Genomic DNA, 23046 nt, shown 5'->3' with positions numbered 1-23046 from the left:
GTACATGTGCACACAGACTCAAAGGAACCACCCTGCCTATGGCTAAGCCTGCCAGGAAGGACCAAGCCACGGACAGCCTTGCTCCTGGCGTTTGCCTGATTTTTGTGTACAAAGCAGCAGCCATGGAAGGGCCAGGACTGTGCGGAGGGGGGAGCTGTAGGCAGAACCCCCTTTGCCAAGCCTGGAGTCACTGGATCCCTCAGAGCATTTAAACCAACAAGGTGGAAAGCACTCGCTGTGCGGTTTGTTTGGTGTTGGGTTGTTGTTGTTTTTTAAATTTCCTTGCATTTGAGTTTAAAAGGAGATTGTCCACTATCCTCAAACTGATCCTGTCAAATAGCAAAGATCTGACCTGTGAGATGAACGCACTGTAGCAGGAAATGTGCAGGGAGCAGCTACAGAATGCAGGAATTCTGGGTTTTGTGGAAAGCAGTGACTGATTATCAGGCAAAGCAACACACCTAAGTTAAGGTGTTAGACAGGAGGCACAGCAAAGCCGGCAAGGGAGCACAGTAGCGATCCTGGGTGTTACAGATGACAGCAGTGTTAAAAGCAGCAGCAGCTGCCTGTACACACACACAAACACACACACACACACTCCTGTTCCATTTTTCTTCTGAGACACGCTGGAGGGGTGGGAGGATGCCAAGCTACCTGTCTCATAGAAATTCTGTGTACACTCGCCAAAGCTGATTGGGTTTCGCTAGTCAACCCTTCTGGCAATTTACAAGTCCCTTCCCGAGGCGGGCGGCATCGACAGGACATCTGTTGCGGTTTTATTACCCCTGGCCTTGGCTTCCGCCTCCCTTCACAGATCAAATAACAGCTTCCTCTCCCTGCTAATTCACACAGCTGGTTATTACCCACCAAGCTCCTGCCATAATCGCCAGGGGAAGAATTATAAATAAATGTGTACAAGCAAACAGATGCTGTCATTTTAAACATCGATCCGTCTCGTAAGAATGCCTCGCTGAGGACTGGAGCCGTGAACGGCTGCGCATGTGTCACCGAAATGCCCCCAGCCGCCCCTGATGCCTTCGGATTAGCCAGGAACGGGCCAGGAAGAGAAAGCGGCTGCGGGGGTCGGCGGCGGGGAGGGGGGGGGGCAAAGCCCTGGAAGAGGAGAACTCTGCGCGAGGAGGGAAAGCCGACCAGGGAGAGAGAAGGGCCTGGCAGGGAACACGGGCCGTCTCCAGGGCCGGCAAGAGCAAGGCCCGGCCGGCCCTCTGCACCGATCGAAGCTGGCCCGGCCAGTGACCTTTGGGTCCAGGCTGCCCACCGGGCATCAGAGGGGGCAGAGGCAGAGGCGCCACCCCCCGCCCGGCCGCCCCCTGGAGCAACCCCCCACCCACCCAGGCAGGAGGGGAGCCCAGCCGCCCCAGCCTGAGGTCCGCGCCCACCCCCGGGGCCCTCGGACTGGGGCTGCGCCTTCCCTCGAGCGACCCAAGGAGCTTCGGCGTCTCTTTACAGCCTCCGCTGCTCTTCTCGTTTCCCGCCCCGAGCATTCTTCGGAAGTGGCCACCCCTTCGTTTATCAATGGGTGACGGCAGGGAGGGAGGGAGAAACGAAGGGGGGGGTTCCTGCTACCCTCCCCGCCGGTCGCCCCCGACCAGTCTCCGCTGCGCGGCCCTTTCCCCGGGGCGGGAGGCGGAACGAGCAGCCCGGCACCCTCCTTAGGCTCGTTCAGCTTCAGCCCGAGGGGGTGGGGGTGGGGGTGGGATCGGATATCTCCTTCCTTTCCAAACCCCCCCCCCCGTCCCCGGGACTTCTTCGCGGTGTCTCCCACGTGGTGGAACCCGCTCCCGGAGGGGCTCCGCTTGGCCCCCTCGGCGCCGGCATGCAGAAACCCCGCTTTCCTTTTCTTTCTTTTTAAACCTCGGCTTTCCTCTCCGCCCCTCTTGGCTCGCCAGCTTTCGCTCCCCGATTTAGGCAATTGTTCTTGTTTTTATTTATGATCACGTCTTCGTTGTTGTCACTTTATTATTCAGCGCTGTCAGTCTCGACGACGGCTTTTCTGCTGCATCGCCTCGGGTTCAGGAGGGTCCCGATCCTGGCGCCTGGTGAGCCCGGCGGGAGGGGGAGGGAGACCCGCAGCAACGCGCCAGGCGCCGGAGGACGGAGAACAAGCGCTCGAGCCAGGACCCCCGACGGCGTCTTGGACAGACCTGACCCCCCCCGCCCCCGCCCCCCCCGCCGCCGCGTCCCCCCCCCCTCCACGCCCCACCTGGGTAATTCAGGGGGCCAAGAACAAACCCGCCTCGAGCGCCTGCGCAATAGGAGCCCCTTCGCGTTCCAAGAGGAACCGCCCCTCCCGCTCCCGAGGCCCCGCCTCTTTTTCCTCTGCCCAGCCCGGCCCCGCCCCTCACGAGAACGCCTTGTGGACCAGGCTGCGCGTGCGCCCTGAGAGCTCACGGGAATCCCCTTCCTAGGCTGGAGGAGGACGCGGGGGTGGGAAATGGACACTCCTACTGCGCAGGCGCAGTTGAACCCTACACAGACCCATAAATCTATTCAATTAGACTCACGCGCAGTCGGAGGAACCGACGCGGCGTTTTTTTTCTCCCACCTGGCAAGTAGGAGGAACCGTGGAGAAACCGGAGTCAAGTTGCAGGTCGGCGGCAACAGCAACCGCGTGGCGCCTGGGCGGCGGCCTTGTTCCTCCCGCCATGGCCGGAGCCGACGCGCCTCCCTGCTGGGTTTGCTTCGGGCAGGGAGAATTGTGTGCGGCTTGTTTTGTCCCCGGAAGGTACCCGGAATCCCCCTCTTCCTCTCAGCCGCCCTGTTGCTCTTCTATTTCGTAGCTCCTCGTGGTCCGGAAGGGCGCATGCGCCCCTTGCGCCGCCCGGGAGTTCCAGGAGTCGCCGTGGTAGGGGTGGCGCCGGGGAGGCCTGCCTGCTTGGCTCCCCTGGGACGCCATGGGTCCCGGACAGGAGGGCGAGGAAGGCCGCGGCCCGGGAGGCGCCGGTAAGAGGCGGCGGCGGCAGTAGCGCCGGCTGCTTTCCGGGGCAAAGTGGCGTTGAAAGAGTTAACCCTGGGCGGCAGCTCCCAGAATCCCCTGCCGGCATCCCCGTGGCTGAGGGGGCTTCTGGGAGTCGTAGCCCCGCAGAGCAAGGGGCCGCTTGCCTCCCGAGGTGGCGGGTTTCCCCATCTGGGACAGCCACCGGTCCGGGATGGTCTGGCCTTTGGTCTCCGGTCTCGGGCCCCCGAGGGGTCTGGGGTTGGAGGGGGGGTTGGACCCGAAGGCCTCCAAGGGCCCTTCCCTCCCCACGACGACGACGAGTCAAAGGAAACCTCCACGCTTCAATGGAGGGGGGGGGGGGAGAGGGATGGTGCCTTTGGGGGACTCCCCCGGGGAGGGGGAGGGGCAGGGGATTCCCTCTCTTTCTCTCTCCCCCCCCCCGCCCCCACTGGAGTGAGTCGCCCCTGGTGACCCCTCTCTTTCCCTTCGCCACAGGTGGTCCAGCAGGAGGAGGAAGAAGCAGCAGCAGGAGCAGAAGGCGTCGCCCCGGAAAGAGCGAAGGGGAAGCGGAGCTGGCCAGTCCTGCGGGCCGCGAGGGGCAGACACCGGCGGCCACCTGCGCTGGGAGTGCCGCGTGGGCCGCCCTGCAGCCGCTGCTTCCCAGCCGCCGGGAGGAGATGGACCAGGACCTCTGCACCAGCACCTCCACCACCCCCAGTGAGCCGAGCCTGGCTTCCTTGCTCCAGCAGGCAGCCGCCCTGCTCTACGGGGAGGGCCCCAGGGGCCTCGCTTCCTTCTCTGGGCCCAGGAGGGAGGCCTGCCTCCAGCTTAGCGAGAGGATCTGCGATTACTCCTGGGAAAAGCTGAACGTTGGCACCTGGAGGGACGTGGACAAGGCGTGGCGTCGGGTGTACAGCTACGGCTGCCTCTTCCGGGCCCTCTGCCTGTGCCGCGATGGAGGAGCCTCCCTGGAGGCCGTGCGCGCCTGTGACATGGGGCTCCTGATGGGGGCCTCCATCCTGGACAACATCCTGGTCAGGGTGGTTCGCGTCCTTCAGCAGCATCTGCCTGCCAGCCCCCGAGCCCTTTCCTCCGGACTGGCCAGCGAAGAGGGAGGATGGGGAGGAGGAGAGCCCCTCAGGAAGGTAGCCTTTTGTTCTCATGAGCCAGGCGTCTGCTCCTCTGGAGGAGCATCCCCATCACAATCATGGCAGGCCTCCCCATTCCCAAAGGGGTCCCGCCAGTGATCGCACCTGAGAACACATTCCGGCGAAGCTGTCGTATTGTTGCTCCAAATGTTGGCACCTCGATCCAAGGAAACATCCTTGAAAGCAGTAGGACTCCTCTGCTCAAAGGCCTGTAGGATCACTCTAAGAGCCTGTAACATAAAGACCTGCATTGATTGTTGTCATCTGCTCCTTGTTGCAGAAATGCCGGAAGGAGTTGCCACAGGCACCTGCTATAAAAGCAGAAGCTGAAGTACTGCAGCTTGTCTGCCCGTCGCTGGAGCATTTCAAGGACAATTATCTGATCCCGCAAAAGCCCCTGATCTTGGAGGGGATTGTGGACCACTGGCCATGCATGAGGAAGTGGAGGTGAGAGGCAACTCACAGTGCCACCAGTGTTTGCTGTCAAGCATTCCTGCAGCCTCTTCGCTGTAGGGCAGAGGGGTCTGCTATAACCAGACCACTTTTTGTGGGTGCTGTGGGCCCCGATGCACTCACGCTTCCCGTAGAAGAGCAGGAAGCGTTCTGCTCTTAGGCGAGTAATGGGAGAGGTGTTTTCCCATCCCTTTCAATGACCTCCATGGACAACAGGGCCCAATTCTGCTTGTGCCCAATTCTTCCCATCCCAACGTTGGCATCGAAAGGCTCCTGCCGTGTTTGGCAGTGGCGTCTCCAGACTGAGCACCCGACAGGCGTCCTTCTGCACTGTGAATGCTCCCTAACCTTGTTCCATTCAAGGTTAGGGAGCATCCACACCAGCCAGCGCTACAGGTGGCTCCTTGTTACGTCCCAAATTGTGACAGGGTCTGGCACCGCATGATGAGAGGAGGTCACAGCAAGCTGGTAGAGTTCTATTCAGGCACGGCCACCATGTGCACTCAAATGTTTTTGCATGAGAGGGCTAGATGTCCACAGTCATCCAAGTATCATGAGCATGCTGGGAACAACACACAGAGAAAAATAGCTCTTGTGTAATCTAGGAAAGGCTCTGCTTGAAAAGGCCTGGAGAACAGCCACCCTGCCACTGGGCCCGTGGGGTGCCCGCCTCTGCCAGTTCAAGTGGGCAGTCACTTAGCTCCTGGTTGAGGCCGGTATCTCTCCTTGGCTGCAATCCCATGGGAGGTGGGCCTGGTTAACTGCCGCAGAACCTCACAGGCCTGCTCTATGCCTGTTCCTTGCCGCAGGGCTGGGGCGGCAGCTGGAAGCCCACTGGGCAGCCCTGGGATGTTGGCCCAGGGGCTCTCCCTGGCTGGCATGGCACTCTGCTGCCTGCTGGCAGCATTCCCGAAAGGTTTCGGCCTCCCTCTCGCCTGTTTTCCACAAGCACCTCTGATAATGGAGTAAGCTACAACAGGGAAGGGGCTCGATCAACACCCTTGGGAATAGGACAGGAGCCCTCAGGATGATGATGAAAAAGGTGCTGCTTCTTGTTTGGCTGCAGTGTGGATTACCTCCGGCAGGTGGCTGGCAGCCGCACCGTCCCCGTGGAACTGGGCTCTCGCTACACGGACGAGGAGTGGTCCCAGACCCTCATGACCGTCGGAGATTTCATCAGCCGGTACATCAAGAGTGAGGTCTGGGTCTTTTGTTTACTACGGGAGGCACACGGGTGGCGCAAGGCGGGCGAAACGTGATGTGTGCAGCCTATTCTTCTGGTTTTGATTTGGAAGCTGCCAGGGGAGTTTTTAAGGTCAAAAAGGGGTTGGTGGAAGGGACTTTATCAAATAAAGGAGGTGAAATTTTCTTGATGCACGTACAGGTGAGGTTCCACGTTCCACAGGTGGCTTCTGCAAGGAGGATGGTGAGGAGGGAGGGCAGTCTTGAGCTGCCTTGCTCGGGGAGGTGGGCAGCACCCACCCACCCCCACACACACGCACTCTGCTGTTCCTCAGCTGATGTCTTTAGGCAAAGCAGTTTCTCAGGCTGTCCTTGTCGCCCTTGCAGGGGCAAGACCAGACTGGATACCTTGCTCAGCACCAGCTTTTTGACCAGGTAACTCTGGGAGGGACCATCTACGTCCTTGTGGCTTTCTCAAAGCTCATCTTCCAGAACGCCTTGTTCACCACCAGAAGGGATAGGGATTGTATGCCTCAGGATAACCCCTAAGCGCCGCACCCCTCTGTGGCCTCTGGAAGCCCCCTATGCCTCCGAGGCTATGGAAGGCACCCCACATGCTTGGTTTCTGTTTTGGAGAGTGAAAAGGGCTTCTCCTCCTTTGGAGCAGCAGGGCGACAGCCTAGGGCCCAAATAACCTTCCACTGTTGAAAGGCAGACACAGCTGGGTTTGCTTGGGGAGGGAGGAATGAGGGGCCCTTGTTTGAGGCTGATGCTCAGGCCTTGGGAGGAGCCTCCCTCACCCGAACTGTGTATCATGCATTTAACGATTTCACTGTGGTGTGTATTTTAGGCAAAAAGCAGAGCCCAAATGTTTAAATAAGTATTGAGCTCATGTCAGGGAATGAGGCCTGTGTGCTTGGTCACAAACAGTTGCCGGGGAGGGGGGAGGGTGGCGCTCTGCTTACAGACTGGCTATCTCAAGGTAGGTTTGTTCTCTGCTGGATAAACAGAGACCCTCCCCCTTGGCTTCTGTTTCTTGCCGGCCACTTGCCAGATCCCAGAACTGAAGGACGACATCGGCCTTCCTGACTACTGCTGCCTGGGCGAAGCCGATGAAGAGAGCATCACCGTGAATGCCTGGTTTGGTCCAATGGGCACCATCTCACCTCTTCACCAGGACCCTGAGCAGAATTTCCTGGTCCAGGTTTGTCCTCTTGAACCTTCCCTGGGGCGGTGAGGGAAGCCAGAGCTGATGCAGCCAGGAGGGCGGGTATCCTTCTCTGTTGCCCTGACGGAAGGGGGCTGGCCGTGCCTGCCTATGCAACAGGGAGACGCCCGGCCTGCCCCTTCAGGGTGTGACCCCAGAAGGATCTCCCCATCCAGAGAGGCAGGGAAATGATTCCCAAGGGCTCCTTCCTCCTGGTCTCAGCTGCATAGGGGGAACAGAGAAAGAGCACCCCAGTAGGGCCACTGCGGGACATCCATTAAAACATACCGCACGGTAATGATCGCTGTCTTTACATGTGCTGTATTAGCAGTTCCACTTAGTATGCAAGACATGGAGTTCTCCAGGTTGACATTGATTCTGGTCAATAATTAATTAGGCAAGTTACACTTCTCGCTGTCAAACCTCCACAGAGCAGGTTTCCCTTGTTTGCCCCATGCAGGTGATGGGACGGAAATACATCCGCCTGTACTCTCCCCAGCAGACGGAGCAGCTGTATCCACACCAAGGCTCCCTGCTGCACAACACCAGCCAGGTGGGTGGCCTCGGGCATCCTCTTCAAAAGAGTGGCCCAGCTAGTCTCCCTTTTGGGGGGGGGGTTGAATCGTTTAACAGAAGCCTTTGACGCAGGCTCAGGATGAGCCCATAACTGCCAGAGTTGCCTGTTCGCCTCTGCCTCTGCTCTCTCCTGTGGCCTTGCCACTGTAAGCCTCTTGGGGCAGAAGCCTGTGCTCAGATTCCCTTGTGAAGCAGGCAAGGCTGCCTGTCGGACCACCAACCCAAGCCCTCTCCTGTCTTTGCAGGTGGATGTAGAAGACCCTGACCTGGAGAGGTTCCCCCGGTTTAAAGCAGCTGCTTTTCAGGAGTGCATCTTGAGCCCTGGCCAGGTGCTCTTTATCCCTGCCCGCCACTGGCACTATGTGCGGGCCCTGGACACCAGCTTCTCTGTGAGCTTCTGGTGGTCCTAAACGGGGTTCGGGTGGCTGGCTTCACCCTGGAGCAGCACATGCTGTGAGGGCAGAAGGCCTCGGGCTCCACGCCAGCTGCTTCTCCAGGGAGGGAGAGACAGTTATGCCAGTCCCTGTAGGAGCACCTCCCGCAAGACCAGGGTCCTGGTCTGGGATAAAGCAGCGTCTCCTGGCCAGTAAAATGCAGCCCAGAAGCCCTCTGTGATTTCGGAAAGAGTTTGCAAAGAGTGCAGACGTGAGGCAGAACAGCCACAGAGGAAAACAAAGCAAGACATTTATTTCAAACTTTCCAATAAAGAAGTGGCACCATGACAGCCCCTGTCCGTGTCTGCTGTCCAAGGTCTCTTTTCATTCAGACATGCCAAGAGGGCACAGGCATTGCCTACCGTCGCCTAGGCACTGCCAGGGGAGTCCGCCTGCTCTCCTTTGGGGTGCCTGACGGCAGGTCGGTCCCTGTTACAATGATCTCTGCAGTGGGAGAAAAATATATAAGGAAGGGCTGGGTGGATTCAAACAGCTATGTCCTGCATTCCCAAAACTTCAAACTTGGGCAAAACCAGGAATTTCTTTCCTGCTTTGCTCTGCCTGCTACCTGGTGGGTTGGCTTTGGGGCTCAGAGGGCCGAATTCAGGAAAGGGGCAGAGAGGGAGATCCCACTGATAAAGACGAAGCGCTCTCCTGTGGCCGATCCTGGCTTCCCTCACGTGCCCATGTGTTAAGTCTGGGCAAGGATGTGTCCGCCAAAGGAGCCCCACGCCCATCCTGCGTGACTGGCCTGTATGTCCGGAAACCTTCCAGGGGAGGGGGCTCGAGGGTGGCTGCAGAAGATCCCTCCAAAAGAGGGGAAGCAGGTTCCCCCCACCCCACCCGCAGGCAGGCTCTAGGCAGAGGTTTTACCTGGAAGCCGGGAGGGCCAGAACTGTTTGCAGTTGGGGCAGCGCCGTTCTGTCTGGCTGCGGAAGTATCTGTCCAGGCAAGGCAGGTGCAAGGCCGCTCCACAGTCCTCACAGACTTGGCTCTGGGGGGGGGGGAGCAGGAGCAGGCTCTCAGGAACAGGGTTGCCTCTCCCCCCCCCCCCCACGGCCTCCCAAGGCTCTCAGGCACCAGAGAAGTGCGGCAGTTGCAGGAGGAGGGGTGGAAAGGAAGGGGGAACCTCCCCAGCCCTGAAGAGGAAGAAGGGGGCTGTGGAGTTCCCACTCACACCCTCAGGAAGTGGAAGTTGGAGGGGAGGGAAGGGAAGGGGGGGCCTCCACGGCTCCTCTGCCTCTGAGTCAGGGGGGGAGCAGAAATGGAGCCACGTGGGGCTGGCTGAAGGCAGCAGCCACTTCCCAGCCCGCCCTCCACGCCACTGCCTTCCTGATGGGACTGAGTCCACCACCACCACCGCCGCCGCCCCCTCACACGCATGCACACTCTGGCCAGCAGCCCCACTGACCTGTATGGAAAGGCTGTGGCAGAGGTGGCACTTGCGGGCGCTGTCAGGATAGTGGCTGAGGATGTACTGCTCCAGCTCCAGGATGCCCCGGATGTGCAGGGAGTATTCCCCCTCCCTCTGCAAGGAGAGAGAGAGGCCATTGTTGTTGCCCCACTAGGCATGGGGGGTTGTTCCCCCTGAGGGGCAGGAGGAGGCCGGGCAGGTTCTCCGCGCCACCGCCACCCCCTCCCTCCGGGCGAGGAGGGGGCCTTTACCTCGCAGAGCCACTTGTCCCGCACCAGGCTCTGCAGCACCTGCTCCGCCTCCACCTTCTTCATCCTCTTCGGCTTCAGCTGGTCGGCCGTGTTCAGGATACGCGTGGAGGACGCAAAGCCGTTCCCAGAGAGGACCACCAGGTCCATCTGCGGAAGCCAAAGAAGCCCCCCCCCCCTTGTGAGAGGAAGGGCACCCGCTGGGAGGCTCTTCTGGACCTGCCCAGGCCAGAAGCGGGGGTGGCCCCACCACCCAGAGGTCTCCTCCTCCCGGGGCGTCCTGGCCTTTTCCTTTGGGTTGCCGACCCTCCCAGGATTTGCATCCCTACCCAGGGAGGAGGGCCTTGGTGGCCGGATGCGCTGGGTTGCCCCGGGACCCCCTGTCCACACGCATCACCGAGAGTGGTTCCCCTGACGTCTCCCTCCCTCCCGGTTGTCTGTCTCCTCCCTTCCTTCTACCCATCCTCACAGGGTAGAGAGAGGACTCCCCTTCTCCCAGCCACCCACCACCTCATCCTCATCATCCCACTTACTATCTTTTTAAACAGCTCAAGCTCGTTTTCAGAGTAGTCACTGGCCATTTTGGTGATTTCTGTCTCCGCCAGATTCACCTGGAGGGAGAAGGGGGGGAGTAACAGCTGGGCTGTTGGCTGAGCTCCCTGGCACTCCACCCACCCCCACCCCCAGTAGCCACGGCACAGACATGCCCACCAGGGCCTCCCGTGGGCGGGCGGGCAGGCAGGCAGGCCCCTTCCTCCTGCCCTTGGGCCTAAGCCCTGGGCCCTCCAGCAAGGCTGCACCACCGGCCATCCCAGACTGGGGGGGGGGGCTGTATGGACGCTGCCCTGCCTTCCACCAGGTAGCCACCCCCACCCCCACCCCGTGTCTGATCAGGGAGGATCTTGAGAGAGGCTGGTGGACACACGGACACACACACACAGACACACACACCTTGGATGTCGTCCCCCCCCCCAAGGCCTGGGGGCGGGGGTGTGTGTGGAGGGGGTCATGGCCTCCTCCTGCCTTACCAGGGCATAGTAGGTCCTCCCGCTGTCCTCCGCCAGGCCTTTCCTGATCTCCATGGACAGGGGCCGGAGCTGACCGTTCACCACCCGGATGAAGTCGTCCAGTTTATCGTGGGCATAATGGACTGGATCCGGAGAGAAGGGGGGGGGGCGAGACAAAAAGGGAGAAGTCCCGGACCAGTTTAGGCAGCGGGGGGGGGGGCCTCCGAGAGCGCCCCTCCCTCCCTGGGCCCCTTCCCCAAGGGTCGCCCAAACCAAGGAGACGTTAGGAAAATGGAGGGGGGGGGCGGCAGTAGGGAAAGAGGAGGGCTGGCCGGGAGATGGCGGCCCCCCCCCGCCTTGAGTTCCCCAAACCCGGACCCTGACCCGGGCCCCGAAGGAGGAGGAGGAGGGGAGCCTTTCAGAGGCCACGGCGGGGCGGGGGGGGCGGGGGGAAGAGTCTGGCCGGAGAAGGCGGTTGCGGAAGCCGCTCCCGAGGGCCGGAGGGGGGGGGGCAGAGAGAAAGCCCGGGACCCCCCACGCCGCGCGCGCTCCCTCCCTCCCTCGGCCGCCTGCCTCCTCCTCCCCCCCCCAGCCCCCCAGCCCCAAAGCCCTCCGCCTCCGCCTGGCCGGCCTCACCCCGGTGCCGCTCGCAGGCCTGGCGGTGCAGCTTCCCGGCCTGCCCGCTCTCCGCCACGCCGAGGGCCAGCAGGGCCTGCAGGAACTGCCGGTGCGCGTCGGTCGCCTGCATCGCCGGTCGCGGGGGGGACGGACGGGCTGGGGGGGGGGAGAGAGCCCTCCCGGGCCGGCCAAGAGGAGGGGGAGGGGGAGGGGCCGCTCCAGCGGGAAGAGAGGCCGGTCGGGGAAGGGAACCGAAGGGAACGGGCGGAAGGAAGGCGCGCCCCGGAAAGCTCGAGGGCCGGGCCGGCGGGGGGGGGCGCGGAGGGGAGGGGGGGAACAGCCTGTTGTGGCCCTGGGGGACGCGTTGAACGACAAGGGCCCGAAAAGCCACCGCCAGGGATGATGATGGCGGCGGCGGCGGGGGGGTTGTGCGGCTAGAGAGGAAGGGGCTCAAGAAGAAGAGGAGGGGGGAATTACTGGGGGTCGGGGGGGAGAGGGAGAGAGAGAGCTGCGCGCGCGCCGCTGTGGTCCCGGTAAACCCCGACAGTCCCCCGGAGGAGGATCCAAACGTGCGGGCATCCCGATCAGGTTCACACTAGCAAAGGAATTCCACCGGTGGCTGTTCCTGCCAGGAGAAGGTCTTTTGCAAAGCTCTTAATTGCCCACCCAACCGCACATCACCCTCAAACACTTTGCTGGACTACAGGCACTATTTATAGCACGCAACGGTCTGCTGCTCCTGTCCGTAACCCAGCTATTTTTATTTTTCCCCTATTTTATTTTTTCTTTATTTTATTGTGATTGCTATTGAATGATTATGCACATTCTTGTATTTTATTGTTTTATTTTGTATTGGAAGCCGCCTAGAGTAGTCTGGTAGTCCAGACAGGCGGGGTATAAATCAAATAAATAAATAACCAAACAAAATAAATAAATAAATAAAATAAAATAAATACTGTGAGGATCCCTACACTCCCATGAAGGGGGAAAGGGGGTTCAGACTCCTGTATGTCTTCATCCCTGTTAATCCGAGAGGAGGGGCCAATCCTGCAAACCCTGGCTTCCGTCTCCCCCGTGGACATCTTCTGGCCTCTTCTGGCTCCAAAGCACTGGACTTCCTTTGGAGAGAAAATGCGCCTCCTGGGAGAGGCCTTGTGCCCAGAAAGTCCGCCATCTTAAAAGGTTTTGAATGTTTTAAAAAGTTTTATTTTCATGTATTTCTATGCTTTGAGTTTACTGCTTATTTGTGTCTTAGTTCAATTTTTTATGTTAAATTGTATTTATACGTTGTAAACCACCCAGAGACGCCTCTGCCGGATGGTCTCTATCTCTCTCTCTCTCATTGTCTCTCTCTCTCTCTGTGTGTGTGTGTGTGTGTGTGTGTGTGTGTGTGTGTAAATAAGTAAATAACTAAAGAACCCCTTACGCTGACAGTGCTGAGCGATCAGTGTGCCTTAGGAAGACGGTGGGGCGCTGACGGTCAGCTGGATTTGACCCCTAAACTTCTCAACACGGGGGGGCAGCATATCCTGAACACTGCCTCTCCCTGCCCCCGCCCGCCACTCGCCACGTAAGCCTGCCCAGAACTCGCACTCTGCCTCCTCGGAGGCGCTGGAGGAGCTGGGCTGGTGAGGGTGCAGGGGGGGGGGGGGGACTCGCTAGGTAGCAACCCCCTTGAGCGCCAGGATCGGGCCCCACCCCCACCCCCACCCCTGATGCGCATCCGGCAGGAAGAAGGGGCGGCGGGAGCTGTTCCTTGGGGCCTTCAGGGTGTCGACCCGGTTTTCCAGCCTGCCTTCAACGCAGCGGATAAAGAACGTTGTTTCCCAGTGGCTTTTATCTTCTTGCTCAGCGGTGATGTTTTTCATCTTTCCGCCGTCGAAAGTCTTTGCCCGGAGAGTTTAAGGGGGGGGGAGGGGCGGGGTCCCGGGAAGTGCCCTCCTCGCTGTCGTCACTGGGGGAACTCCCGGCGGGCGGGGCGGGGCCATGCATGCAAATACAGCCCGAGAGCGGCGACAGACGGGAAAGGGCCCCGCCCCACCCACGCCCCCAGCGTCGAAGAGGGCCCCGAGCAAGGGCCCCTGCCGCCGCCGCCGTGGTCGGTCGGTCGGTCGGTCGCTCTACAGGTCTCTCGGTCCGGGGCTGGCACGGGCGCCTCCGGAGAGGCGAAGAGCCCGCGAGGCAGGAGGCGCCGTTCGGACGACGGGCCGTCGGGGCAGGAACCCCGGCCGCCTCTCCCTCCTCCTGCGGGGCGGCCCGGCCCGGCCCGGATGGGCAGAGAGGCGACGGGCGGGCGCTGCCGCTGCTGCCGCTGCCGCCGTTGGTCTCCCGGGCCCCTGGGAGGGCTCTCCCCCCCCCCGACGCTGGGCGCCCCTGAGGCCCGCCCCCCGCTTGCTCCTCGCCCGGCGTCCCGGCAAGGATGGCCCGAGCCGCGGGCGCGACCGGCTCCTGGCGGGTCTCCGGCTGCTGCTGCTGCTGCCGCCGCTTCCTCCTCCTCCTCCTCCTCCTCTTCCCGGGCTGGCTGTGCCTCGGTGAGTCGCGTCGGACGCGCGTCCCTGGGGAGGGGCTGCTTGCTCGGGGCTCTGGCCGCCGCGGGGCACCGGGAGAAGCCAGCGCGCGACCCCGCCGGCGCAGCCCTCAGCCTGGGGCTCGTGGGCCCCGCGGCCAAGTGCCGAGCTCTGCCGGTGGAAGCCGGGCACAAGGCGGCGGCGGCGGCGGGGGGGGGGGGGTCGGTCCCAGCGTGGCTTCTCCGGCCTTTCCGAGGCTTTGTGGCGGCAAAGGGGGTGGGTGGGTGGGTGGATGGTCGAGGGGCCGGCCGGCGGGGGGGGGGGGCTTCTTCGCGGCCTCCGTGTCTTTTGCTGCCTTTCCGGGGAAGGCGAGGGATGAAGTTTCGCAACGCCGACCTCGCTTCCGTTGCGAAGCAGAAGTTCTCACGGACGCGGGGCCAGATCCAGGACAGGGAGACGCTGGCAGAGAGCCGGCGAATGGAGGCGGCGGGCCGGGGGGGGGGCGGCAGGAGGAAGGGGCTGTCCCGGAGCGAAGAGCGGAGGAACGGGAGGCTTCCCCTGGCGAACCAAAGTTTGTTCTCCGCGGCGGCCTGGCTGGACACCCCCAGGGGAGAGGGAACGGGGTGTGTGTGTCGGAGTGTCTTTCAGCGGCCCAGGCGTTGGATGCCAAGCAAAGGAAGAGCCGCCGCACGCCCCCCTCCCCCCACCTGCCCTCTTCCCACATCTGAGAGGGGCTTGCCCTCCCTTGCGGAGGGAGGGGGCGCCTCCGGAGAGTCTCCCTCCCTCCCTCCCTCCCTCTGGAAAGACAGGCGGCAGGAGCACCCGGACTCTCTCAGGGGAAGCAGCGACGGACGGACGGGGTTCGGCTAGCGGTGGCCACAGGCAGGCTCTTTGTGGGTTTGCCCTTGAAGGCTCCAGCTTGCGCAAGGTGTTACTGGCCGCACCCGAGCCCTTGTCCAGGGCCAGATGTTGCCTGACCCTGTTCTGTGCCAGCTCCTGCCTCCCCCCCCCCCCCGTACTACGTTGCTGGCTCTGGCCCATGCCAGCGCTGCCCAGCTGTTTTGGACCCAAACACTGTCATGGAAAAGGAGCCTGTCGCTCTGTTATGCCCCGACATGGTACGGCCCAGGCAAGACCGGGCTCAAGGCCAGGAAAGGGGTTCAGGCCGCCAGCAGCTGGAGAGCTGCCTGGGGTGGAAGGAAGCCAGAAGGGAGAGGGGATGATGCCAAGCAGTCCTGTTTTCTTTACAAATCCAGTAGCTCAAGAGTGATGTTTTCCCAAACTCCAAGCCAGAACCCTTGGAAAGAATCCTTTCTTGTGTGTCATGCTGGAACAGCTGGGGGGGGGGGGGAGAGAGAAGGCTTTTTTGGGGGAGGGAGGTCCCTGCCCTTTGCACTGAAAGCCCATCGTGGAGAAACACCTCCTAGATGAAGGCCAAGTGCAAGCCAGCATGGCTCAGGATCAGTGCACGTGGGAGGGACCCCAAACTTCCAAGGACCACGGAGTATCCCAAAATATTTGCCCGCAAGTTACTTGCTGGGCTCCTTACATGAGAGAAGCCTGCACAGGACACTCCCGCTGGAGGCTCACTCACTGCTTCCCCCCCCCCACGTTCCCCGCAATTAGAGCCACAGGGACGTGGTGGCAGTCGGGGCTGGGCTTCCTTGAGAGGGGCTGCCTCCCTTCCAGCAGAGACATCCTCTGCTTGACCTCCCCTGTGGCTGATCCTTTCCACTTCTGAGTCCAAGCGACTTGGACCTTCTTCAAAGACCAATTGCCCCTTTCTGTTTCACCTACATACGGTCTTATAAATAGGAGAGATGTTACTTTTGTGTCAATTTTGGATTTAGCTCATTTCAGTTGCCTTATTTCTATGATGTCATTGTATTTTATGAATGCCTTGCGTTCCTCTGCATTTTCCCTGTTCACGTTGACCCTTGCTTTCGGTGATGAAAGGGCAGCTGGTGAGGCCTGGCTGCCTTCTCAGTCGCTACAGCTGAAAACCTGCCTTTTTAAGACAGCAGGTGCTTGATGGAGTAGTATTATTGCTCTAGACTAGCTCTGACTGTTATCAGCCAGATGGGTCAGATGTTATCAGCCAGGGGGGCTGCTGGAAGATGGGGGACCTGCCTTGGTGTTCTCTCTCTGGATCCAGCATGAACCCCTTGCTTTGGGCTTTGCGGGATTCCAAGTGTGGGTTCAGAGGCCCCTTTGGCCTTTCCCCTGCTCTCCCCCATCCACAGGGATTCCTGGCCTCTCTCCCTTGGCCGTGGGATGCCTTTATGGAGAAATGGGTTCAGGGCAGCTGGGGCTCTTTCTTGCTGCAGCACTTGTGGCCCCACCAGCAGTGGGTTGGCAGAAGGCAGGAGCAGGCTTGGGCAACAGCGTCCCCCACCTCACCCCATGCACCTGCCCCTGAGCGACCGGGATGGCTCCTTATGCCAGGTCACCTGTCTCTTCCCAGGTGTGCCCACAAATGACGTCCAGCCCACCTGCTACACAGACTATGCCGCGGAGCTGGCGTGCTGCTGGGAAGCTGCCCCTTCTGCTAACTGCACCGAGGCATTCCTGCTCCGCTACCAGACGGACGCCTCCGGGTAAGGGCTTGGCAGGGCCTTCCCTTCTGTGTGGGCGATGGAACACAGGATCCTGGTCCAGCTCCCTTTAGGCAGGGAGCTGAGGCCTCTGGGTCAGGGTGTCCTTCCTCCTCCTGCCCTGTGGAAATGTGTGTACACACACACACACACACACACACACACCAGGGCCACGAGGGTCCCGGGTGGTGCGCCTGGACCTCTTGCCATTCTCTCCGCAACACGACTCCCTTGGCTCACACTGGGGCCTGGCAGAAACCATCATCCTCTCCATCTTCTTGTTGCTCCAGGGAGCTCCAGGAGTGTCTCCCCAAGAACGTGAGGGGTCCTGGCCCTGGTTCCTGGTGCACGTGCGCCTTTCCGGTGGCCAGCCCATTCCGTATAGTGCTGGACAGGATCACGACCAGGAACAGGACGGAGGTCTGGCAGACGAAAGCGGAGAACAAGGGTGAGGTGCCCTCTGGGCTTCCTGAGGTTTCCCTCCGTTCGAAGGAGGCTCTGAAGGAAGGGGAGCCCCCACCCCAGCTGGGATTTCCAGGTGGGAGTGAAGTCTGGGCGGGAGATGAGGCACGGGGCTGGCTCTCCGCCGTGAATGCGCCATTCAGAGGAAAGGGAACGGGACCCATTTCTACTCCAGGCGCCTTCGTCAGAAGGGATCGCTTTTGACCTTGTGGATGCCACTTCTGGACGACCCACCGTCGTTTTCTTTTGCCTCCCCCCCAAGAAACAGAGTGGTACAGTGAGGGTTCTCATGAGACTGGGAAGGGGGGGCTTGTTCCCTCACCTGTGTTGGGAGGGCTGAACCCAGTTTGATGGAAGGGGGAGGGGAGAAGGTGGAAGGGGAAGAGAAATGCCAAGGTCACCCCGCGAACTCCTTGTTGAAGGAGGTGTCTCCAAATAAAGCAAAGGCCTGGGAAAGTCCTCTCAAAAACATTGACCGTCTTGTCTGCTACTACTGTGCTTAGCTTTGTGCCCATTTAGGCTTTGCTGAGGACCTTTGCAGATGCTATTCCTTGCACTTATGAGCCCAGCTCTTCAAAGCTCTCTCTCTCTCTCTCTCTCTCTGAGCCCTCCCTCCTTAGCCAAAAGCCCGTCAAGGGTCTGCCACAGGGGTAACCTGTGCATCTTAAAGAGGCCCCTAGATTCCACACAGCAGGGAGGGCTAGTCCTGGAGAGTGACAGCTGGGGAGGGGCAATTATTCCCCACCTACCCCTGAGGCAGGCTGGCTGAGTCGACTCGGCTGGCTCGTTCTTCCCAGGCAGGCTCCCTCCTGGGAATTGGCTTCCCTTTTCTCTGCCCGCCTCTGCCTTCACCCCAGCACTCCCTGCTGCTGTTTTCTGCCCGCTGCAGTGAAGCCTCGGCCTCTCGTGAACCTGACTGTGGCAAAGAAGAGCCACTCCTTCCTCCTCACCTGGAAGAAGGACTACGTGGCCGATAGCATCCTACACAAGACCAAAGCAAACTACGAGGTGGCTTATTGGCTCCAAGGCCAGGAGGAAAAGGTAGGCCAGCCTCTGTCTTCCCCGCCAGTTCATGGTCTGGGAGCCTCCCTGGTCTCTGCCAAAGCCCTCCTGCTCGGAAGCAAACCTGTTCCCCTCCTCCTGGGCTCTTAGCAGGCCCAAGAGGGTAACACTTCCTATAGGGGGGATCCCCTCAGCCTGGCTCAGAAGGAGGCTGCACGGGTAAGGGTTGCCTGGCCAGGCCAAATCCTGACCCCGGATTTTATCTCCAGCTGGCCAAATGCCCTGGGAAGGACGGAGTCTGCTGCTCCCACTGGTGCCGGACCCTGGACACAGAGCCTCCATGCCTCGCTGTGGTAGGTGACCATTGCTCCAACCCTACCCACTCCACCACCTGATGCTTTAGAAGTCATGTCCTGCCCATGCACCTGTAGCTCACCTGCCAAAGGCCCCGCTGGGTGCATGCCCTGGCTTGCCCAAAACAGGTCGTGTGCAGGCACAGTGAAAAGTGTGGGTGTTACCCCCGCCCCGCCGCCGCCTTCGCACGCCCAAAGGGCACATTCGGGGCCTATGGGAGGGCCATCCCTGTAGCTGCACCTCTGTGGGGGAAGTCTGCTCTTTTGTAGGGGCTGCGTGGGGTTGCCCTGGTTGGCTTCCTGAGGCACGCCCATGCCCTACCTCGGGGTACCTGTTCATCCCTGGTAGTTGTGCCGAGCAATGGGCAAGATCCAGAAGGCAGGATAGACTTCTGTATGGAGAAGTCAGCCATTTGACGGATTGTAACAACCTGTGGTCACCTTCCACTGTCCATTAAATCTGGGGCAGGCAACTGTTTTGGTGCTGAAGGAGATGTTGTATTCTGGCCTCCACCCCGTTTCCCTCCCCCCCCAAAAAAACCCAGCCCTCTTGCATCTCTTTCGTTTACTGTTTACTTAAAAGTTTGCTTATACCGTGTTTCTTATTCGTAACATTCCACCGTGGTGTGGAGTCAGTCTGTGTGGCCTTGGGCCAGCTGGGCAGTCTCAGCCTGTGGTCAGAAGCAGAGGTAACCACTTCTGAGTATCCTCTACCAGGAGAATCCTGAGAAGGGTTGCCACACATCACAACCGACCTGATAGCACGTGGCTATTTTTAATAAGGGGGCCATGACAGGGATCTCTGGCCAGCTGCCTGAGGTGGTCCTTTTTCTCCTCTCTCCTCCCCTCCCCAAGAGACAAGCATCCGCAGAGGTATCTTCAGGCTATGAAATCTACGCCAACCAACTGGCGCCACATTCGAATTACATGGCAAGCGTGCGGTACAGGCTGGTGCTCTGGGAGACTGTCTGGAGTGAGTGGAGCAGCCCCTGCACCTGGTATAACGGTGGGTGTCTTGTAGGAACCGCTGCCCCCCCCCCGCTCGCCTGCCTGCCCACACAGGTGGGGAAGAACTGCTCTTGCCAGGTTCTGCTCTCAAGACCCCTGCCAGCTCCACTCTGCATGTGTGCACACACACCCCAAAACTGTTTTGCCTGGCCTGCCCGCTCGTGGCCGGCCAAGCTCGTTGGTGGATCCGTAGAGCAAAGAAACACGCGGTGCATTCCAGCTGGACGAAGGCCTTTTCCGGTGTCCGTCAGCAATTCCTCCTTGAGGGCCTTCCCTCTTGCACCTTCCTTCCTGCTCAGGGTGGCTGAGTGTTGTTTTGAACCTTTAGTTCTTGGCTGATTGTATTCTGTTCCTTGTGGGGTGCAGGAGGAAGAGTTTTAATGACTGGTTTATTTGCACTCTGTTCTTGCGTGCTCTCCTCTGGCAAAGCTATATATATATAGCTTTGCTGCAAAGGACAGAAGATAAGGGGAAAGGAAGCAAGCGTGGCGTAGGCAGGAGAAGAAGTCAGGCAATAACTTGGTTAGGTGCCTTTTATCGCTGTTCCATGCCGTCGGGTCAGAACTGACTTAAAGTGACCCCCATAGGGTTACCAAGGAAAGGGAGATACTTAAGGAATGGCTTTACCAGTTCCATCCACCACCACCACCACCACCACCCCCTCGAGCTTCCACGGCTGAGTGCAAATGCACACCCAGGCATCACTCTATCCACTGCACCACACTGGGTGTCAAGGGCCTCTCAGATATTGGTGTAACTGGGTGCAATACACGTTGGGAGGGGAGCGCCCCTCTCCCCCAGTTTGGAAGCATGCCTTTGCCTGTGCACTCTCTTCTCTTCCCGCTCCTCCGCCTCCCCTGCCCTCGGCGGTTATCAATCCTCAGGGTGACAGGTGGCGTGAACGGCCGGGCTCCTGTTCCTCACTCCGGTTCTTCCTTCCATTCTAGATCTTGAACTTGGCGACGACGAACATAGGAATGACCTCCTCTGGGTGTGCGTTCCGGTGGTCGCAGTGATTCTTACCTGCTACATCTGTCTTGGCAGGTGAGTGCCTCCTGCCGCGTCGTTTTACCCATGAGAAGCCTCAACGTTCCTGGAAGGGTGCCAGCCTCCATTCTTGGATCCTGAGTGACCGAAGTGGTTCCTTGCTGCCAAGCTGGGCCTTCTTCACTGAGGATGGGGGCAGCTTTTGATATTTGGCTGCTAATCATGGGGGCCGGATAGAGGATGGCAGAAATGTGGGGTTGGAGGGACTCAATGAAAAGTGATGGTTGGAGGAGGCTTCAGGAAGGAGCCTGGGATGATGTCCCTCCACGAACAGGTGGTGGTGAGGCTCCCAGGATGTACCTTCTCAGAACAAGCTGGCTGGAGGCGGTTGTGTCCTCGTTTGGGCAGCGGCCCCAGTGCCGTGCTTCAGCCAGGCCACCGTGAGCTTGGCTCTTCCCACTGGGCCCAGTGAATCCACTCATGAACGGGTTGTGCTGTGGCAGGAGGGGCTGCTTCCTGGCCGTTTGGGGGGAGTCAGGGTGGTGCATCACGCTCGAGAGTGGATACGACCCTTTTTCGGCTTTACAGGGTGAAGAAATGGCAGGACTCAATCCCACACCCGGTCATCCTGATGGGAAAGCAGGTAGGCCACCTCACGGATGGTTTTCCTAGGTGAGCTCCATTTGACCCTTTTGGTTTCTCCATCCATCCTAAAATGGCTTGGTTCCTCTTCCAGGTTCCCAGTCCCAGCTTTCCAAAGAAGGAGAGGAAGCCATCCCCGTATGGAATCAAGGCCCTGCTTTGTGACCTGTGCAACCAGTAAGTAGAGAGATGAGCAGATTTCTCACTGCCACTCATGGGGCTACGCTGGGAAAGAAAGCCTTCTCTCCCCCCCTTCCCCTGCCATTCCCCAAATTAAACAGCCAGGAGGGACAGCAAGGTGAGAGAGCACAGTGCAAGGAGGCATCACTATGGGTTGCAAACAGTGCAGCTTTTTTCGGGTTTGTTCTGCAGTGATGCACAAGGGACTGATCAGCTTTGTTATCCTCTCTAAAACAGAAATGGCAGAGAATTCCAAGGCAGACGCCCTCCTGCGCCTGCCTCTGGCCACACGACGACGACGACGATGACGACGATGCAGGAGAATGAGCCCCCAGCCCAACAAGAGCGGGTCCTGTGGCCTGAGATCCCTTTGATCGAGCGCTTGCCAGTTACGTGCAGCTTTGAAACAGGAACTGAGCCTCAAACCCAGCAAGAGAAGGTGGAGGGACACAGACACGTCCCTCATGCAAATGCCATGGCAAGCCTCTTCAGAGATGCCGTGACTGGCGACCTCAGCCCAGCGGACACCAGAGGCCTTGAGCTCTGGCCAGAAGGCCAGGAGGGACCGCGTTGCCCCCGACAGCCACCTCCAGAAAACGTACCCCAGGCCCCTCGTCTCTTCCCAGAGTGGTCCCTGGACGTGCACAGCGACCGAGGAGGGAGGGCCACCATGGAGGGCTCTTCTGAGCCAGGCTATCACAAGACCATCATGGAGGAGCCCGCCGTGGCGGCGGCAGGTCCAGCGCCTAAGCAGGGGCTGAGCTGTGATCCTGCTGCTTCGGAGGTGGGGTTCCAGTCCCTGCTCCTGCCTCCCGAGTCACCCAGCGCCCCAGGAGGAGCCGCCCACCTGAAAAGCACCAGCCCTTGCCCAAATGGGCAGGCCGGGGGCCTCCATCCCACCCCTGCCCATGGCTACAAGTCCTTCAGCAGCTTATCTCAGCACATGGCCAACTTCTGTGAGGCTTTGGAGGGGCAGCCATCTCTTCCTAGAGGAGACCAGATCCAGCTACTGGGCAGTGATGGAGGTGGCAACCAGAGTCTGCTGCTGAGCCCCAGAGTCTGTGGCCTGAACTCACTTTTCCCAGGATGCCGAGATGCACTGCCGTGGCTTTCCTCTGGCAAAGGGGCAGCAGCCACTCCTCTGATTCTGACACCCCTGAAGGAAGACTCATTCGAGCACATTCCGGTGGGACGAGGCACCACGCCTTGCCCGGAAGCCCTTTCCCCGCCCGGGTACCGATCCTTGGCCTCACTGCTTCAGAATGGTGCGGGAGGCATGCACCCCAGCAGCTTAGGCCCGGAGTCCCCCTATAAGCCCCTCCACAGTGTTCTAAGGAGCGGGCCCACAGAACCGCCGCCACCCCTCCTCCTTGGCCCTGGCCTTAGCGAGAAAGCCTCTGGGATTGCCGCCTGGCCAGGTGTGCTCTGGGATGCGACCCTGGGCCTCCGCCAGCAGTCAGATTCTGTGGAGGAGGAGGAGGAGGAGGAGGAGGACTTCCCCGGGGACAGAGAACTGCCGTGCATCTGAGACAACACCGGGAGGGAAGAAGGAAGGGGTGCGTAAGCAAGGTGGGGGCAAGGAAGGCCTCCCTCCCCCTCTTCCTCTCCTCGGGGGCACTATTACAGCCCTGCTGCTGAGTTTGGACAAGGTGGTGACACCAGCTGCTCTTTTGCATCCACCAGCCAGGACCAGAAGCTCATGGGGATCCAGCAGCCCCTCAGTTCCTGGGCAAGAACAGAGGGGAGGGGAAATGGGTCACCTGTGGGGCCCCACTGGAGACCCCCCTGTGACAGGGTGGGGGGGAGAAGTGTCCTTGGGCATCCTCTCAGTCCGTTGTGGGGAGATGGTGGTGGGCGGCTGCGAGGGGTGACCTTTCCTCTGCTAAGCTGGAGACTGTTTCCCGATTCAAAGCATTAAAAGTTTTGACACAGAGAACAACCCAGCTTTGTTGCCTTCCCTGGGAGACCAAACCAGCGGGGGGGGGTCTGGAGAAGGGGGCATGCAATGCTGTGGCAGAGCAATGCTGGGATAGAGGCTGGGAGAGGTGCAGCCTGTGGGGAGGGG

The 23046-nt window shown here is 60.2% G+C and overlaps 3 protein-coding genes across 7 annotated transcripts; 2 read left to right on the top strand and 1 right to left on the bottom strand.

Moving 5' to 3' along the window:
- The first annotated feature begins 2806 nt into the window (after nt 1-2806).
- On the top strand, nt 2807-8249 carry KDM8 (lysine demethylase 8). 2 transcript variants are annotated; one of them, XM_020804833.3, is made up of 8 exons: nt 2807-2964; nt 3455-4104; nt 4388-4554; nt 5627-5759; nt 6130-6177; nt 6797-6946; nt 7410-7502; nt 7771-8249. In XM_020804833.3, exons 1-8 carry the CDS (start codon nt 2916-2918, stop codon nt 7933-7935), a joined length of 1455 nt encoding a protein of 484 aa, XP_020660492.3. In that variant the 5' UTR covers nt 2807-2915; the 3' UTR covers nt 7936-8249. The 2 variants fall into 2 exon arrangements, with proteins under 2 accessions (XP_020660492.3, XP_072839006.2); XM_072982905.2 differs by lacking the exon at nt 6130-6177.
- Nucleotides 8186-11423, bottom strand: NSMCE1 (NSE1 component of SMC5/6 complex). Of its 2 annotated transcripts, XM_072982906.2 has the most exons (7): nt 11265-11422; nt 10650-10771; nt 10155-10232; nt 9625-9771; nt 9371-9487; nt 8833-8953; nt 8186-8403 (listed from the first exon to the last, which is right to left on the bottom strand). In XM_072982906.2, exons 1-7 carry the CDS (start codon nt 11374-11376, stop codon nt 8318-8320), a joined length of 783 nt encoding a protein of 260 aa, XP_072839007.2. In that variant the 5' UTR covers nt 11377-11422; the 3' UTR covers nt 8186-8317. The 2 variants fall into 2 exon arrangements, with proteins under 2 accessions (XP_072839007.2, XP_072839008.2); XM_072982907.2 differs by lacking the exons at nt 8186-8403; nt 8833-8953 and adding an exon at nt 8962-9098 and having other exon boundaries at nt 11265-11423.
- Nucleotides 11424-11733: 310 nt separating this feature from the next.
- Nucleotides 11734-22920, top strand: IL4R (interleukin 4 receptor). Of its 3 annotated transcripts, none has more exons than XM_020804800.3 (10): nt 11734-12428; nt 16218-16350; nt 16638-16795; nt 17699-17850; nt 18081-18164; nt 19020-19170; nt 20120-20216; nt 20748-20802; nt 20896-20978; nt 21219-22920. In XM_020804800.3, the coding sequence occupies exons 1-10, from the start codon at nt 12224-12226 to the stop codon at nt 22507-22509; spliced, it is 2409 nt and encodes an 802-aa protein (XP_020660459.3). In that variant the 5' UTR covers nt 11734-12223; the 3' UTR covers nt 22510-22920. The 3 variants fall into 3 exon arrangements, with proteins under 3 accessions (XP_020660459.3, XP_072839005.2, XP_078237497.1); XM_072982904.2 differs by lacking the exon at nt 11734-12428 and adding an exon at nt 13243-13777; XM_078381371.1 differs by lacking the exon at nt 11734-12428 and adding an exon at nt 14844-14871.
- Nucleotides 22921-23046: the final 126 nt, after the last annotated feature.

This window comes from Pogona vitticeps, chromosome 13 (assembly GCF_051106095.1).
Source record: "Pogona vitticeps strain Pit_001003342236 chromosome 13, PviZW2.1, whole genome shotgun sequence".
Lineage (NCBI taxonomy): Eukaryota > Metazoa > Chordata > Lepidosauria > Squamata > Agamidae > Pogona > Pogona vitticeps.
The sequence above is the reverse complement of the archived record's forward strand: the minus strand, read 5'-3'. Positions and strand labels throughout refer to the sequence as shown.

Bases quoted from the DNA above. Each gene is read 5' to 3' on its own strand.
- NSMCE1 (XM_072982906.2), bottom strand. From the start codon at position 11,376: ATGCAGGCGACCGACGCGCACCGGCAGTTCCTGCAGGCCCTGCTGGCC. The intron at 9,488-9,624 runs GTAAAGGCCCCC...CTCTCCTTGCAG, and splicing joins GGGACAAGTGGCTCTGCGAG to AGGGAGGGGGAATACTCCCT. The intron at 8,404-8,832 runs GTAAAACCTCTG...CTCCCACTGCAG, and splicing joins CTGGCCCTCCCGGCTTCCAG to AGATCATTGTAACAGGGACC.
- KDM8 (XM_020804833.3), top strand. From the start codon at position 2,916: ATGGGTCCCGGACAGGAGGGCGAGGAAGGCCGCGGCCCGGGAGGCGCC. The intron at 2,965-3,454 runs GTAAGAGGCGGC...CCTTCGCCACAG, and splicing joins CCGCGGCCCGGGAGGCGCCG to GTGGTCCAGCAGGAGGAGGA. The intron at 4,105-4,387 runs GTAGCCTTTTGT...TCCTTGTTGCAG, and splicing joins GAGGAGAGCCCCTCAGGAAG to AAATGCCGGAAGGAGTTGCC.
- IL4R (XM_020804800.3), top strand. From the start codon at position 12,224: ATGAAGGGGGAAAGGGGGTTCAGACTCCTGTATGTCTTCATCCCTGTT. The intron at 18,165-19,019 runs GTAGGTGACCAT...CCCCTCCCCAAG, and splicing joins AGCCTCCATGCCTCGCTGTG to AGACAAGCATCCGCAGAGGT. The intron at 20,979-21,218 runs GTAAGTAGAGAG...TCTCTAAAACAG, and splicing joins CTTTGTGACCTGTGCAACCA to AAATGGCAGAGAATTCCAAG.